Here is a 15,398-nt window from a genome sequence, read left to right as displayed (position 1 = left end):
GCAGATATAGCAGCAGAAGACAACACTAAATGTCACACCTGCTACAACTCAGCTGCACGAAGGCTCATCAAAACTGGACAATAGAACTTTGGAAACATGTTGCCTTTTCTGATGAATCTCAATTTCTAATGTAAAATTCAGGAGGCAGAGTCAGAATGTGGCCTGAACAAGTTCCTTACCATGTGGATCCTTTAATGACCACCCATCTTCTCATGCCTGCCAGGTTATGTGCCATGTCACGATCCTCAAATCATCTTAAAGTTGTGTCCTGAATATAACGATGAGCTCACTGATTTTAAATGGCCTCCACAGTCACCAGATCTCAATCCAATAGTTATTTTGGGATGTGATGGAACAAGAGATTCACATCGTGGATATGCAGCTGACAAATCTGCAGCAAATGCCCGATGAGATCATGTCAATGTGGACCAAAATCTCTGAGGAGGGGTTCCAGCACCTTGTTGAAACTATGCCATATAGAATTAACAAAACTGGGAAGGCAAATGGGGGCTGAATCTGGTACTAGCAGACACCAGGCATTTGTTCATAAATCAGCCTGATTAACGAAGTCTGTGACATTCTGGTGACCGAGGTGCTTCCCACCTCTTTTCCTATGACAGCTGGGTAGGTGCCAGCCTGATCGACAAAACCCTGAATTAGATAAGCAGAAGATGAATGGATGGATGGATGTTTACCAAGTGTTAAAAATAAGCTATCTGTGAAACCTTTGACTCTGTAGCAACAAAATGAAACAGGTTAAATGATGGTTAATTAGCTGATTTAAATGTTCAACCCAACAAAACTAGTAATGGGAGAAGCTATTTACAAGGAAAATAATAGGAAGATAATAGGAAATTTAATAACACACTACTCTAAACCTCATTCCAAAACACACAGAAACTACTCACATTTAGGTGGAATGATATTAAATGTTGAATTGGGTCTAAAAATGTTAACATAATGAGCTTTAAATACTGGAAGTCAGTATTTTTTACTGGTAGAAGAAAGGGGGTGACAGATAACTCTGAGTGGTCGTGACTTGATTAGCAAAAGAAAAATATTGTTATAATGACTTAAAATTATATATACTTGTGGAATTTTTTATTTCTGATTGACTACTAGACAGTTTTTGATTTTCCATCCTCTTATAATTATTCTACTGAAATGAAGCAGTCATCCTACAGGGGAAGACATCTTGGTTGGACAGTTGGATTTCTCTGAAGTTGCAGGGTGAAAAGGATTTGAAAGCTTCATTTTAAGGGGTCACGAGCCTGATAGTTTGGGACCTGCTGCTCTATACTCACTGTATCCACCCACCATCCAACCTGCCACAGGACTGCCTGTCCAAGACTCATCTGACAGCACATCACAGAGAAACACAGCAATTAATAGGATGGTACCTCTGCACCCTCGCTAATTAGGCTTTCATATCAGAGCGGCTCCCTGTAATTATGGCAGAAACTGGTCGCGCTGCTCTTATGCTCACTGCAAACACTCATTAATTGCCGGCAGTGAGCTCTAAACTCTGTGCCAGATATACGCTCACAGTTCAGAGGCAGAAAGAACCCATAGTACACATACTGAACATGAGATATACACAGTACTGTGTGATTTAAATGCACAACAACTCCAGGGTTCAATTATTTTCCATTTTCAATTATTCCAAGGTATTTTCACTTTGGAATTGAACTGCAGATGTTTCAGTTTAAATTATATTTTGAAGACTTTGAGTATCATATGGGTGGATAAAGCATGTGTTTTCATACAAGACAGGATTATTGTCCATCTGTCATCAATCAAAAAGACTTTCAAGAAGAAACAAACCTAGATTCAGCCACACCGACAAAAGAGGAAGGTGAAAAGAGTGACAAGTTTACACAACAGACATGCTGGCACACAATGCCTGAATAGAAACAATGAATATTTGGCAAAGAAAAGAGGATGAACAGGCCACTAATTTTAGTAGCTAGATTAATGACTGAAAGGATAGAAGCTGTGGAGGAAGACAGCATTGGGTGATGATGAGCAGGAATTTAACAGGATGACTAGTGGATATGCAATGTTGTGACTCAGACGCAAGCAAAGAACCACAATGGAAAATGTATGATTTTGCAAGCATGCCAAGTCCCTTTGGCAAAGTGGAAAACATGTGAAATTGCTGTTTTTGGTCCTATAGGCCACCTTTTGAATTGCAGTAGCTCATCTAGCAGAACCAGACTGCAGCACGATCCACAAGAAAACAAAAGCAATAAATTCTACACCAAACTCACCACCACTACAATAATCGTTTGCACCGCAGTACAAGCAGGCATTTTCTATTATTAAAGTGGAGCCTGTGGTGCTTGAAAGCATCTTTGTGCTTTACTTGTGCTGGGTTCAGTAAGGGAAAGTTGCAGTTGAGAACTTTTTAACGTCAGTGTTTACTGATTCATTGTTTATAAGAGTATTTTTAACCCTGTAATTTACTTTTTGTGAAGCTAATGTTGCCTGTGGGGATTGGTGCATATTTGGTGAATATTTTTCAGGCTTAAGTGACACACATTGAGTTATTAAATACTATTTTTTAAAGAAGCTTTTAAAATCTGAGGAGATTGAGATTTCCGTCTCCGGATGAAGCTGATGTGCTATGACACATAGATGCACAACAGCTACTAAACTGATTTTGTGCCACCACTGTAAATATTGCACTTTAAACATCGAGAGTATAAAAAAGAAAAATCACACATGACTATAGAAAAATCCACATCATGAAATGTTACTAAGCTCGTGAGCTTATCACATCACCCCACAACAGTGTTGAACCGCTGCAATGCACACATACACGTTTAAACATGCATGGAGAATATATTAATACCCTTCATGAGATATTTATGAAAGCAATTAAACCTTTACAGCATAGCAGACCATTACATGAATGAATGAATATTCTTTCAATTTCATTGTACCTGTGACAATGACAATAAAGAATATTCATTCATTCATACAGTAACTCATATATTTCCCCATCTTAGACACAATTCTGCCTCTTACAGCCAAAATCCGTAAAACTGCATATGAGTTGACATGAGTACATTTTATGACTTCTCTCTCTTTCTTTTATATTGATGTTAGTTTATAGTAGAAGTGTTGTGATAATGATTAAATCCAGGTGACAGCTGCCAGTCCAATGTTTGCTTGTTCAGTGTTAGGCAGCATAAAAAAGTGATCACTATAAATACCTTATAAAGAAATAACGCAATAAAATGCTAAAAGAACATCATGAAGATCAGTTAATAGGGCAAAGTCTATAATGTATTTCAATTAAGGCTGTTGCTGCAGCATCTGTGTCACTTCCTGCTTAATCCCACCTTATCCACGTGTAAAAATGAAATTAAAATAAAAAGGAAGAAACACTGAGCATTTTGGTAATAATAATACTTTTGAACGAGCTTTGTCAGCAATAAAAAAAAAAAGACCACAGTTGTGCGGGTAATAGGATCAATGATGTATTTAAAGCTCTAGCTCCAGTCTCAGATCAGTTTGAGTGCTTCTCAGATATATCAGCAACGGGAAAACATTTCAAATTCTCTTCAGGAAAACGGCACTGTTTCTGCTTCAAGACGAATGTATCATCGAGGAAGATGTTGCAAGCACATGTGCTAAATGAAAAGAAAAATGTCTTGAAGGAGGAGTGCATTAGTATAATAAAATCATAGTGTGCGCAGGGAATCATTATTGTCACCAGGTGCCACATTTTGAAGTGGCTGATTCTCTTTTTTCGGTGAGGCCCAGTTACAAACCGAATGCCATAATTTAGTGGGCATGCAGCTCATTGCTTTGTGCCAATATTAAAATATTGCGGCATCGCATCTCAGCGCGTGCCGTGATGGATGCTGCGCGCACGAGCTGTTCTGGTGTCAGCTTTAAACCTCGTGTACGCAAACTCCAAATGGACCGGAGAGGTTGTGAAACTGAACCGCGATCTGCAGCTCCTAGTACACCAGAAAAGATCTCGCGTGGCTTGCATCCCACCTCCACCACTACAGCCGGAGGGAGAGAGTGGAAAGAGGTCTCACTCCGCTACTTTTTCTTTATTCTCTGCTTTGTGAAAAACCTCAAAACAAAACGAAACGAAACGGCCAGAAGAGAAAACATTAATTCAGTCTAGACCACAGCTTTTATGCACCAGTAGAAACATAATTTTGTTATTCCAGTGTGATCTATAGGGATGTCAAAATGTAACTATATTATAATTTGTATTATTTTATATTATTAATACATATAATATATTATGTATTTAGGTTTTTAAATTACTATCTTTATATTCAGACATTAGGCAAAAGCATGCACACACATAATCACTGAGTTTGCTAGCCTATAATAATATAAAATGAAGCATTGATTGCATAGACGCTAGTAGATATTGCATTTCTTTTTTGTAGAGGCTTAATATAAGTTTGGCATACTATTACCACAGCAAGAGGATGACGTCTGTCAGTCAAGTGTTTTTGATTTGTGGATTCTTTCTTATTCTATCGCTGGCCAGCTCAACCCAATTTTTTCAAGACAGTTTTATTTATATAACACCACAACAACAGTGGCCTCAAGCTGCTTTATATTGTAAGGAAGATACACTGCAATAATAGGTCATGTCGACTGTTCACTGCAGGCCCAAATCAGCTCATGTCATGTCTGCCAATGGGCATGTGGGCTACTGGCTGCAGCACTTCAACACTTTTGTGTTTGCATTTAATAATACACTGTAAAAGCTGGTGGAAAGATGTTCTCAAAATTAATTACGTTCATAAAACATTAAGTTATGATTTACCGTTCTTCACCTGATAAAATGTTAAGACATAACTTTCACAGGCTGCTTATGTGAAGTGATCTCCTGAATATATATATGTGCTGGTTCTGTTATAAATGGGAGCTATTGAGCATTTATGAACTCTACCAGAATGGCTTTTCATTATTAAAATCTCTAAATAATGTTATTTTATGTTTTATTTGTTGATTTTTAATTTGCCACAGCATACCTCACACAAAAAAAACATACAAGAGGGTCCCCACACACAAAAAATACATGGAGAATTAAAGACAATGCAGTTGCCACGGCATATGGTATCTTGTTTACACATAAATAATTCCTCCATTTGTATAATGAATAAATGCTAAACACACTGGTATTAATGGCAATTTTCTATTCAATTTGAGCAAACACTTTGTTCCTACAAGCCTCATTCACACATTCATACAACCCTTTGTTTACTGTAAGCACCTTTAACCAAACATTCACATACTCACACTCCAACGCATCAGGGGCAGCTCTACGTTCAGTATTTTGCCCAAGGATACTGAGACTGACATACAGGTTAGAAGAGCCAGGGAATCTGATCACTGACCTTTCGATTAGCCACCCGTGTGGCTCCCGATCAAATGTGCAGAGGTAGAACAGGTAAACTTCCAAGTTGGGAGAATAACTTTTTTGCCAAAGCCACTGAAAAATATCTGTCCAAATCATTTGTCTTTTACGTGGCCTGTGCTGCCTCAGGTTATCTTATGTCTGAAAAGTTTTAACTGTTCTCCCTTTAAATCATTTTTTCTTGTTTCTGATTGGCTACCGGTTGCAAACACGAGAGATACACAAAACACAAGGTTTGAACGAGAGATGAGTGGGGCTCAGCGACAGCTGTGTACCTCGCCAGGTGCTTTTCTAACTCGTCTACGTCATATTTTGTAGAGGGTAGCCTGTAGCAGCTGTGGCAGTAGTTTGGGTTTACCCTTTTTCTTAAAATAATATTTCGAGTTTAATCTCAAAATAACGCTAATGAGTTTTTTTTATGTGGCCCCAAATACTCTGTCATCATTGACATGACATAGAGCCAAGGGCAGGGAAAAATAAAATAAAAAATCAATCTGCAGCCAGGAGTTTTGGTTCACAAGGATTAATTGCATACTTGCTGAACGTATCTCAATAAAATATATATATTTAAAAATGACTAATCTCTCACGCACATGTATTTGCGCACAGTAATATAAAGCCTATCTCAATTTTACACTCCCTCGTCGTGCTTTTTTTTCGACACAGCGTGACTCTTCCTCTCAATAGCAGATCTCCGTTACTACAGCTACCCCTCTCTCTCTCTCCTCCCTCCTCCTACTCCCAGCTCCTCTCTGTGAGCTCGAGCCACTCTTCCCTTTTGAGCATTCACTAGTTCTCCTCCCGAAACCTGCGCGAGGCGGCCACTGAAGCGCGAGGCGACTTCCCCCCTCTCCCCTTGACTCCAGTCAACATGGCTACAGTTGTAACCTCGACCAGATTCACAGACGAATATCAGCTGTACGAGGAACTCGGAAAGTAAGCGACCGTCAACGCCACCGCCGCCGTTGCTGCTCTTCTTGTTGCATTTAGTGTATGCTTGTTTGTATATGTGTGTGTGTGTTCGCACGCCCCCCCCTCTCCGCTGCTGCTGTTGTGTTGACAGCGCGCGAGAGGGGCTGTCAAAAAGGAGAGAGAGAGAGAAAAAACAGGAAAGGGGTAGGCACCCTCCTGAGCAACAAAGAGCTGTCGGCAGGTTCATGTTAGCGCTGCGGAGGCTTGCAGTTAATCCTGCATGTGCGTTTAATGGTGCGTGGCAGCGTTGTGGCTCTCTTTGTAAGCCCAGAAGGTGGGAAACATCCCCCCCCCTCCCCGTAGGAGCAACTTGCGAGTCAGTTGATCTGCAGGTAGCACGCGTCGAAAAGTCGTTTGTATGTGCTGGTTGCCTGGTGGCATCTCCGGGGTCCTGCTCAGCTCTGTTTTTGTGCATTTCTAAGCAGACTGCAGGGCTCTTGTGTATGCCAAAAAAAAAAAAAAAAAAAAACAGAAGAAGAACGAGAAACGGGCTTTGCTCGTCTATATGTATGTATATGTGTATATATATATATATATGTGTGTGTGTGTATATATATATATATGTGTGTGTGTGTGATCCTGGCTGTATATATATATTCTGGCAGAGATTAGATCACATCTAATCTCTGCCAGAATATCTAATCTCTGCATGTGGCTAATAGGTTTAAGGAGGTATCTGTGCAAAAAAAGTAAATAAACTAAAATAATGAAGTCAGGTTGAGTAAAAAAAAGAAAATGCTAATAACACTTTTCAGTGGCTTCATTCTCCTGCAGCCTTACTCATGTTTCTTCCTGGCAGCTATGACTGGCTCCTTTCACATTGAGCCCCGTCACACACTAGTAGCCGGGACCTCTTGTCGTACACAGAATATCAGGCCGTGTTAATATTGCCTATGACTTCCTTTCCCCTTTCTTTAAGACTATGTGATTCATGCATGCCCTTACTATGTGTGTGTGTGTGTGTGTGTGTGAGAGAGAGAGAGTGAGACAGACAGACAAGTTCAGTGCACTTTTCCCTGTGACACACTCATGTTTGTTATGTTTGAAGTGGTTTCACACCGATCTCTCATGTGTGGATCTGTCTTGCTTCAGGGGTGCCTTCTCCATCGTTCGTCGATGTATCAAGAAGTCCACCGGCCAGGAGTATGCCGCAAAAATTATCAACACAAAAAAGCTCTCGGCCAGAGGTGAGCGCAGCAGATATGCATTGTGCAGCTCAGCGAAACAGTCAAGTAGCAACATGAATTTATGCAAAATGAACGCTGACAACAGTAGGCTTCTGTAGTTGCTCAGTGAAGTCAGTTTATTTCCTTAAGAGCAGAGAGACAGGCGTTCTGTCATGTCCTTGACAGCAGAGATTCCTGAAAAGCTGGAGGCCACTTGGCACAGCTGGGCTGCCTTGGTTTAGGTCTCAACAGAGGGGTTAGCGGGCTTTGGTGGTTGTTCGCAACCATTTTTGGTTTGTTACAGTTACTGCTGATCTCTAGCAAAGGATTGCACAAGCTCCAAGCTTGAGCCTAAAATATCCACAGAGGCATGTACGATGCAATGCAGGGTAGTTTTGGTTTATTTTAATAGGGTTGCCTTTATTGGTGATGATAATGTTGCACTTACAGTCACCTTCTGCAAAGTGGTGAAAACACAGCAAAAAACATGAGTAATCACATGAGCAGGCAGGTTTTAAAGAAGCCTTTAGAGTGGCCACACTAACAGAGTGACTTCCTGAAATTGCATAAAAGGATTTCATTAGCTCCATTTTCTTTGTCTCTGTAATTGTTACACATTTGAGTCATGAAGCCAGCCTTTAATATGTCCGAGTATTGAATGTCTTAGTTACTGAAAGCAAACCAGTGTTGTTGAGATATTTCAGGAATCTAATAAAGAGTTGGTTCCATTTTTGAATTCAAATTGCCAAACATGACTCATCTCACATATTTGTATGTTATTGTCTATGAAATATATATAAAAAAAGGAGAGTAATCGGGTCGATCAAAAAATGTTCTTGTCAGATGAATACACTTTGGATTGGAGTCATTTCTTACTGGATGAAAACACAGTTGTGTCATGAAGTGGTCGTTGAGTTAGTTTTCTCTTTTTTGCATTGTGACGCATTTTGATTGATAGTATATCTACATACATTAATTTCAGCTCTTCTTTCATGTGAATTTAAAGTTACGCTCATCATCAAATCAAACAAATCAAACGAGTGGTCCAGAAAAGGTGTAAACAGCAGATGTCAGAGTACACGCAACTTGTTAGTATTATAAGGAAGCAAAGAAAAAATAACAGCCTCACATAGCATAGATCATGTAAGAAATATTGTAAAAGCTGTATGCTGTATTTTCATAGATTTGTGTGTTTATTAGATTAGTGTAGTTTCATGTCTGAGAGGTGCACAGGCAGCAGCAGCATGTGCTGTTTACATGTGAGACTGGTAGGCTGGTCATGTCATGGTCTATCTACTCATTGCGTATCTAATTTTTACCATTCAGTGCTGTCACTTCAAAGATTGAGTTTCACTGAATTCCAACTGATATACAATGTATCACAGATTCTGTTTGTGTTGGGCACATACACACTGTCTTAGATTAATTATTAACCATTACATTTTATTAATAGATTCACATAATCATCAGTTCCTTCAGTCATTTTCTTTCCTCTGGATAGACTCCAGCTCTTCGATCATTCACTGATGCACACGGTGGTGATTCTTGTTCTGCTCTGAAGCCTTTGTGAGCATGGTGTAGCAGCCCATGAAACTAGTCTCCACCTGCTGCAGGTTCTGGTTAGAATGGCCCTCCAGCTTGCAGCAGAATCAGGACCATCACTGGCAGCTGTAGTCCAAGACTGTCTTACCAACTGCTGGATGAGAGAGTCACTGGAGAGGTAGCTGAATGATACTGAGGGCTGCCCCAACATCAGCTTACATTAGATCAATTAGGAAACCACAGGAAGGCTAGGACACCCTGGTTAGAGATGATGCATTGCAAAAAAGGACGATCTATCCAGTTCATTGTGATTACAAGAGCAACAGCATAAAATGATATAAAGCTATTTTAAATACCCAAGTCAAACATCAGTGTTAACTGACTGAAGACGGGTGAAGTGCTGTACACATACAAAGACTATTTTGAATTTAAAAATATTGTCACCAATGGACTATTATATTTGACCAAAATGTTTGTGAAATGAGGGACAGTCAAACAGAGCTGTTAGCAACCCTTGCAGTCTTTTCAACGTTGGTTTTTTAAATGTGGTTACACAGCTGTCTTGTCTTCCAACTGTTCATGTGTCTGTCAGATTCTGTTGCAGTGATCTTGCCATGTTTCCAAACCTCTCTTGTTCCTTCAGTAACGTACAACCCAAGTTGTAAAAACCTGGATTTATTCCTTAAGCTATTGTATAATCTGCAAGTGTGTGTGTGTGTGTGTGTGTGTGTGTGTGTGTGTGTGTGTGTGTGTGTGTGTTCACATGCAGCATCTTAACACATGTTGAAATGCCACCACCTGTGTTTCGGTATTTGTGGCAGATTTGTTGTCATCGTCAGCCTGCTCGTGTCAAAGCATTTCATCTGCCATGTAGCTGAATCCAAGCATCACTTGTCTGTTGTTTGTTTTGGTTACCACATGTGTTTGTGTTTTCACATGTATCTCACTGTATCTCATCGTGTTTTTGTGTATGTCGCAGACTGATTGTGTGTGTGTGTGTGTGTGTGCGCTAGCGTGCTGCATATTTGTCCGAGTAAGCATCAGACCAGGCCACCGAAAGGTTGAGTGATGATGTGAGCTGCAGATCAGGGCCAGTTTTGGACTGATTGGTCTTGTTTTTTTTCCCCAGGGGATGCAGGCTGAATTGCTCTGTCTCCCCTTTAGTCTCACTCAAACACCCCCGACCATGTCATTTTCCTTCCTTTTCAAGTTGTTTTTCTCCTGCCCGCCCTCTCCCTACTCTATAAGCAAAAAATTGATTTGAGGAAAGATCTTAAAACTCTTTTCCGCAGCCGATTTGATCGTGTGTGTGGCTGCGTTGGCAGTGGTCCGGAGCTAGTAACCCGGCAACAGCAGGGGTGAAATTCTTCATCCCATAGGCTGTCTGGCAGGGAGACCGATCGCTGTGTGAGTGTGTGTGTGAGTGTGTGTATGTGTATTTGTTGGATGTGGTTATAATTATCGTGCAAACATGCACACTTGCAGACAACTTCTCATTTCTCATGACACGAAAACAGTTGCGCACTTTTTTTTCTCACCTCCTTAATGGTCTCACACTAAACTGTATGCATACAGGGCTTCTCTCTTAATAGTTTCACATTGTGACAGAGAATACATAATAGTGCCACCTTCTGTCATTAATCAGGCCTGAAATGTTCACAAACATGAAGCTTTGTATGTGTGAAACCCTGAATCTTAACCACACCATGTAAGGATTTTAAAGAATAAATTTGCTTTATTTAAACTTCTTTTAATCGTTTAGGCCACCATTTCTCCATTTCTTTATGTCAGTAACCACACTTGCCAAATTAATCTGATCTGGGAAAGCGGCAAACTTCTTGTCAGGAACGACGAGCCTTTGTCTGATCGGACGGGCGTGTAACCAGTGAATGCTTCAGACAAGGCAAATAGATTTCAGGTGAAAAAGAATTGCATATAATACCACTTTTGCTCAAACTGTTGTTGTAAACATTTTGCAGATCAACCTGAATCTAGTGTTTGTTTTTTTTCACTGATGACGTTATATAAAAAATTTTTTTAAAAGTCTTATATACACTTTTTATAATGTGTTCCACAAGAAGCCTTCAGCCAGTCTACAAAGACATTTGTTACGCTTAATTTAGTCAAGTAAAAGAATGCATTCTGATTATACTTCTAGAGCAAGACTATTATATAGCAAACAAGCTATAACAAGCCTGAATTTAATAGCTAAAAGTAGAATACGGCGTTTAAATCAAAACGATACTGACATAAAGGGCGAAAAATTAAACCTTAATTTTAGTCGTCTCACTGGTTGAAACAAGTTTAATTCCAGATAAAAAGTATAAGATCTCTGATAACGAATCATACAGCCTGGCTGTCTGCCATGAAACTGGCAGCACGTAAAAAGGAAACTTGCCTTTACAGCTCAGTCACTTTTTGGATTGGGTTTGTAGAAACATAGATAACTTTTGTTGTACTTTCATGCCTCTTTACAGTTCAGTCACTTTCTGAAGCCTCTGATCGCTGTCTACGACTAAACATCTTTGCTGGAATGTGTTTTCAAACATCAGCATGATAACTAGATGTAAATTATATATAGGACTCGGTTTGCAGTCAATAAACATGTGGACTACTTAACTTCCCACCTCAGCATCATCTACCTTGTTTGTTGCACATGACTTTGCAGACATTTGGACCAAACGTATCTTCTAAAATATAATGTTTATGCATTGAATAAGTACACTTAATCTAGGAGGCTGCAGATTGTGCAGTTGTGGCTTTACTGTATGCTGTACAGTTGTATCACTATCCCAGTGGCATAATCTGTCTGTACATTGACATGTGCAAGGACTGCCTTGGTGGTAGTTTCTAATAAAAGACCAAGACCATGCTTGTGATCTGTAACTGAAAGTATGTACCATTTGCATTTTGTATTAAAAAAAGTTTATAGTAAAATTTAGTGAAATGGACCCAGATCAGTGTCTGTGAAGTGAACTCATGATCTTTTGTAATTTAGGGCGGCTTGTTTTGGTGAAGCAGACTGATCTCGATGACGTTTTGTCATTATCATTTCACTCAAGTAATTTTGAGTATTTATTATTGAATTCAGATAAATAAAAAATGAACTCACTAACATCTGTAATATTAGCAGAGGTGATTATTATTTTAGGCTGGATGGTGAGCTTGCTATACTTTTAATAAAAAATATTTAGATCGTGTTGCTGAGCGTTGCCTTGTTTGTAGCGTTGTCCAAACATTTGCGTTCCTCGTGCCTGCTGTGTTGTAGAGACGTCTCTGTGTTCTCAGATCTCAGCAGTTACCTTTTAGACAATGTGAGAATGAATTGCTAGAAGGATCATGTCTTCATTAAAGGTGGACACTTGTGCTTGGTTGCATTTATACACCACTGCAGCAGCTAGAGGTTCAGTGCCTTACTCTCTGGATCTGTTCACAACTAGAAATTAACACACACTTTATATATCGTCTGATCTCTGCCTGTGAGCTCCCTCTCAGCTTTTACAGATGCTGAACATACAGGATATCAGCTCTGATTGTTTGATGTCTGAGAACACGCCGTAGTATTGACTCTAGTTACTTATGTTTAGGCGGGATTAAACCCTATTCTCTGTTGCTCAGCCAAGGCACAGTGGCAGTGAGGTCAGTTACAGCTGGATGATGTGGCATCACGTGCTTGCTCATTGTTGCCGTAACACACAAATGACATGCAGTGCGCTTATAGTTTAGAGGTGCTGGTAGGTAGATTTTCCTTCCATTGGATAGAGATTGGGTAGCACCTTTGTCAAGAATGTGTTGTTGCTCTTTGTCATTACTTTTTAGCAACATTCGGCAGAACCAAGCTGTAATGATGTGCATTTGTGCTACAGCCTCACATTGGAGTTTACCTGCACTGCTGCAGCCCTGCATGGTGATGGTCAACACCCGATTGTCTCCTGCTTCTCTCTTCTGCAGCTTTTTAACTTGTCTGTGCTGTGGAGACTGTGGAGAAAACTCTATTTTAAAAAGCTTTGTGTATTTCACTTTCAGCACATTTAGAGGATTTCAAGGTTTCAAGGTAGTTTAGCACTTGTGTTCCTGTTCCCTTTCATGTCATTCTAATTTTAGTGTTTACTGATTGCTTTTAAAAAAAGTTTGAGCTTGAGTAAGTTGCTGCTGATGTGTTGCTGTTCCTGCTTGAACAAGCAAGTTAGAGTCTTAAACAATATGAAATCAGTGAAAAGTGGTTCCACACATGTGTAGATTGTTCCCACAGCCCCTATACTGAGTAGGCTACATTCCTTTTAGAAGATAAGAAACTTTAGCATCAGTTTACAGAAGTATGATGATGATGATGATTACTGGTAGCCTGAGGGAATAGTGAATACCTGATAAAAATCGTAGGAAGCAGAAGCTAAGAGAGGAAGTGCTGCTTTTGCTTTAGTGGGAAAGGATTTCTGCATGTTTTTGTGCACAATTTGATAAAAAGGCGAGATAGGGTGATCTCCACCGCTTTGTGATGAGCCATGATTTCTGTACATCTCATGTATCGCATTCAGAATTCATTCTGTATCAAAATAAAGTGCTAGAAGATAGTAGTTAGATTTTAAAAATACAGTAGCAAATACATTTATAAGATATTTTCATATCTCTTTTATGGTAAGAGGTTACAATAGCTTGTTTCACTGCCTATCTCAGAATTGTATATTGAGGAAGTAAGAATTTGCTTAACTTTCATCTTTACATACCATTTATAGAGCTCACATTTGTTACCAATCATTTGTTTTTGTGGGAATCAGGTCTGAAGTTGCAGTAAAGTTGCTAAATCGCCTGTCTGAAACAGTCGTATCGTCACTATCACTGGGTTGGAACTTCATACGTTTTCAACATTTTCAAGTCTGCAGAAGCTTAAGGTTAAATATGCAGAATTAGTGTTGCGTTATCTCAGTCTTTGTTTCTCATGTACAGAGAAAACACTAGTTTAAAACCTTTCCCCTTGCATTACATTTTTTCATTCAGACTTGTTCTGCACCGTGAGGGCAGATTATATCATATTCCAAAGTGAGTAAAGGATTTGGTCTGTACTAAATCTTTAGTGAAGTCAGGAAGAACATCCCTTTCGCATACGATGGTCATTAAAACTGGTAGCAAAACTGATTTTATCTGGCTTGTGAGTGAATGTGAAATGCGGGTTCTCTGTCCTTGATATTATAATGCATATATCTCAGCTCTGCTTCTTTGAGCTCCAGGTAACAGATATCTTTGTGGGAATTTTCTCTTTTCAAAAATGCGCTGTCATTTGTGGGGAAAAAACCCCCATAAAGACCATGCGTGAAAGACAAGCTCTCAAAACTGAGCTGTATGGGGCTTAAGTCCTCAATAAATTCAGCATGTTGATTGAGAAATTATTAGAAACAAAAAGGCTGATTAAAGAAACAGTGTTAAAGTTGTCTTAAAGCAGTGTTTTAAATAGATGTGCTTATGGTGGAAAGCAATGGATTGGCACTGAGTATCGATTAAACATTACATTTAAAATATTGATTAGAAAGTATGAGTGAAACTGTTTTAAAGGATGGAGCAACTGTAGTATGGACACTGGGGTGTGGTTCATGGGTTTTTAGGAGGGCCCTTGTCCCTGTTTTTGCATGCAAGTTCAAAATAGAAGCTAATTGTCATAATGTTGCAATTCATATATGGTGCAAACATCAAGTAGGTCTTCAGAGGAAATTTTGCTATACACGTATAATAGTTTTAGGCTATTTCTAAATATGTCACAATATGGCCTGAAAATTTACACTGAAGGACAACCACAGTTACCATAAGTCTTTCTCTCCAGCAGAATAAAACTTAATATAGAGTTAACAAACTCTAAATGTGCCAAAATCATTTATCAAATACTGAACTGCTGGCATAACATACAGTAAAGGTGTCAAACTGTCACTGTGACTGTGGGAAAATGTGCATGCTAACATTTCCATGTAACTCCTGGGAATTAACTTCCTGGTTGTCTCATACTAAGGGTTTTTGTTAAAAAAAAACATATATAATACACGTGAAAACCAGTTTTTACTTCACTCATGGGATTCACTCAGCACAGAAGGTGACCAGATGCCCCACTTATTGTGGGGATGCACAGCATTTCTCACTTTTCCACTTATTGAGACATACAGAAGGACAGGACATGCACTCTTCTGAAATCTCGTTTTTACCCAATGGATATGAAGAAAATGAGGCGAGCTTCGTATCACGTTGAAGTGCAGGGTAGCCTGTTTTATGGCACCAATTCTGTGCCAAATGGGGAAACTTTTAAATCACACAGAGTCACAAGTTGTGCATATTTG

The 15,398-nt window shown here is 39.4% G+C and overlaps 1 protein-coding gene across 41 annotated transcripts in view; it reads left to right on the top strand.

The window, feature by feature from the left end:
* Nucleotides 1-6,138: 6,138 nt before the first annotated feature.
* camk2g2 (calcium/calmodulin-dependent protein kinase (CaM kinase) II gamma 2) overlaps nucleotides 6,139-15,398 on the top strand; it is a 76,177-nt gene continuing 66,917 nt past the window's right edge. For all 41 annotated transcript variants that reach the window (XM_080288005.1, XM_080288002.1, XM_026190693.2 and 38 more), the window contains exons 1-2: nucleotides 6,139-6,337; nucleotides 7,466-7,560. In XM_080288005.1, coding sequence (XP_080144131.1) covers nucleotides 6,273-6,337; nucleotides 7,466-7,560 — 160 coding nt within the window. In that variant the 5' untranslated portion in view covers nucleotides 6,139-6,272. The remainder of the gene's footprint in view (nucleotides 6,338-7,465; nucleotides 7,561-15,398) is intronic.

Source organism: Astatotilapia calliptera, chromosome 13 (genome assembly GCF_964374335.1).
Source record: "Astatotilapia calliptera chromosome 13, fAstCal68.1, whole genome shotgun sequence".
NCBI lineage: Eukaryota > Metazoa > Chordata > Actinopteri > Cichliformes > Cichlidae > Astatotilapia > Astatotilapia calliptera.
Note: the sequence above shows the minus strand (reverse complement) of the source record. Positions and strands in the feature narration are given on the sequence as shown.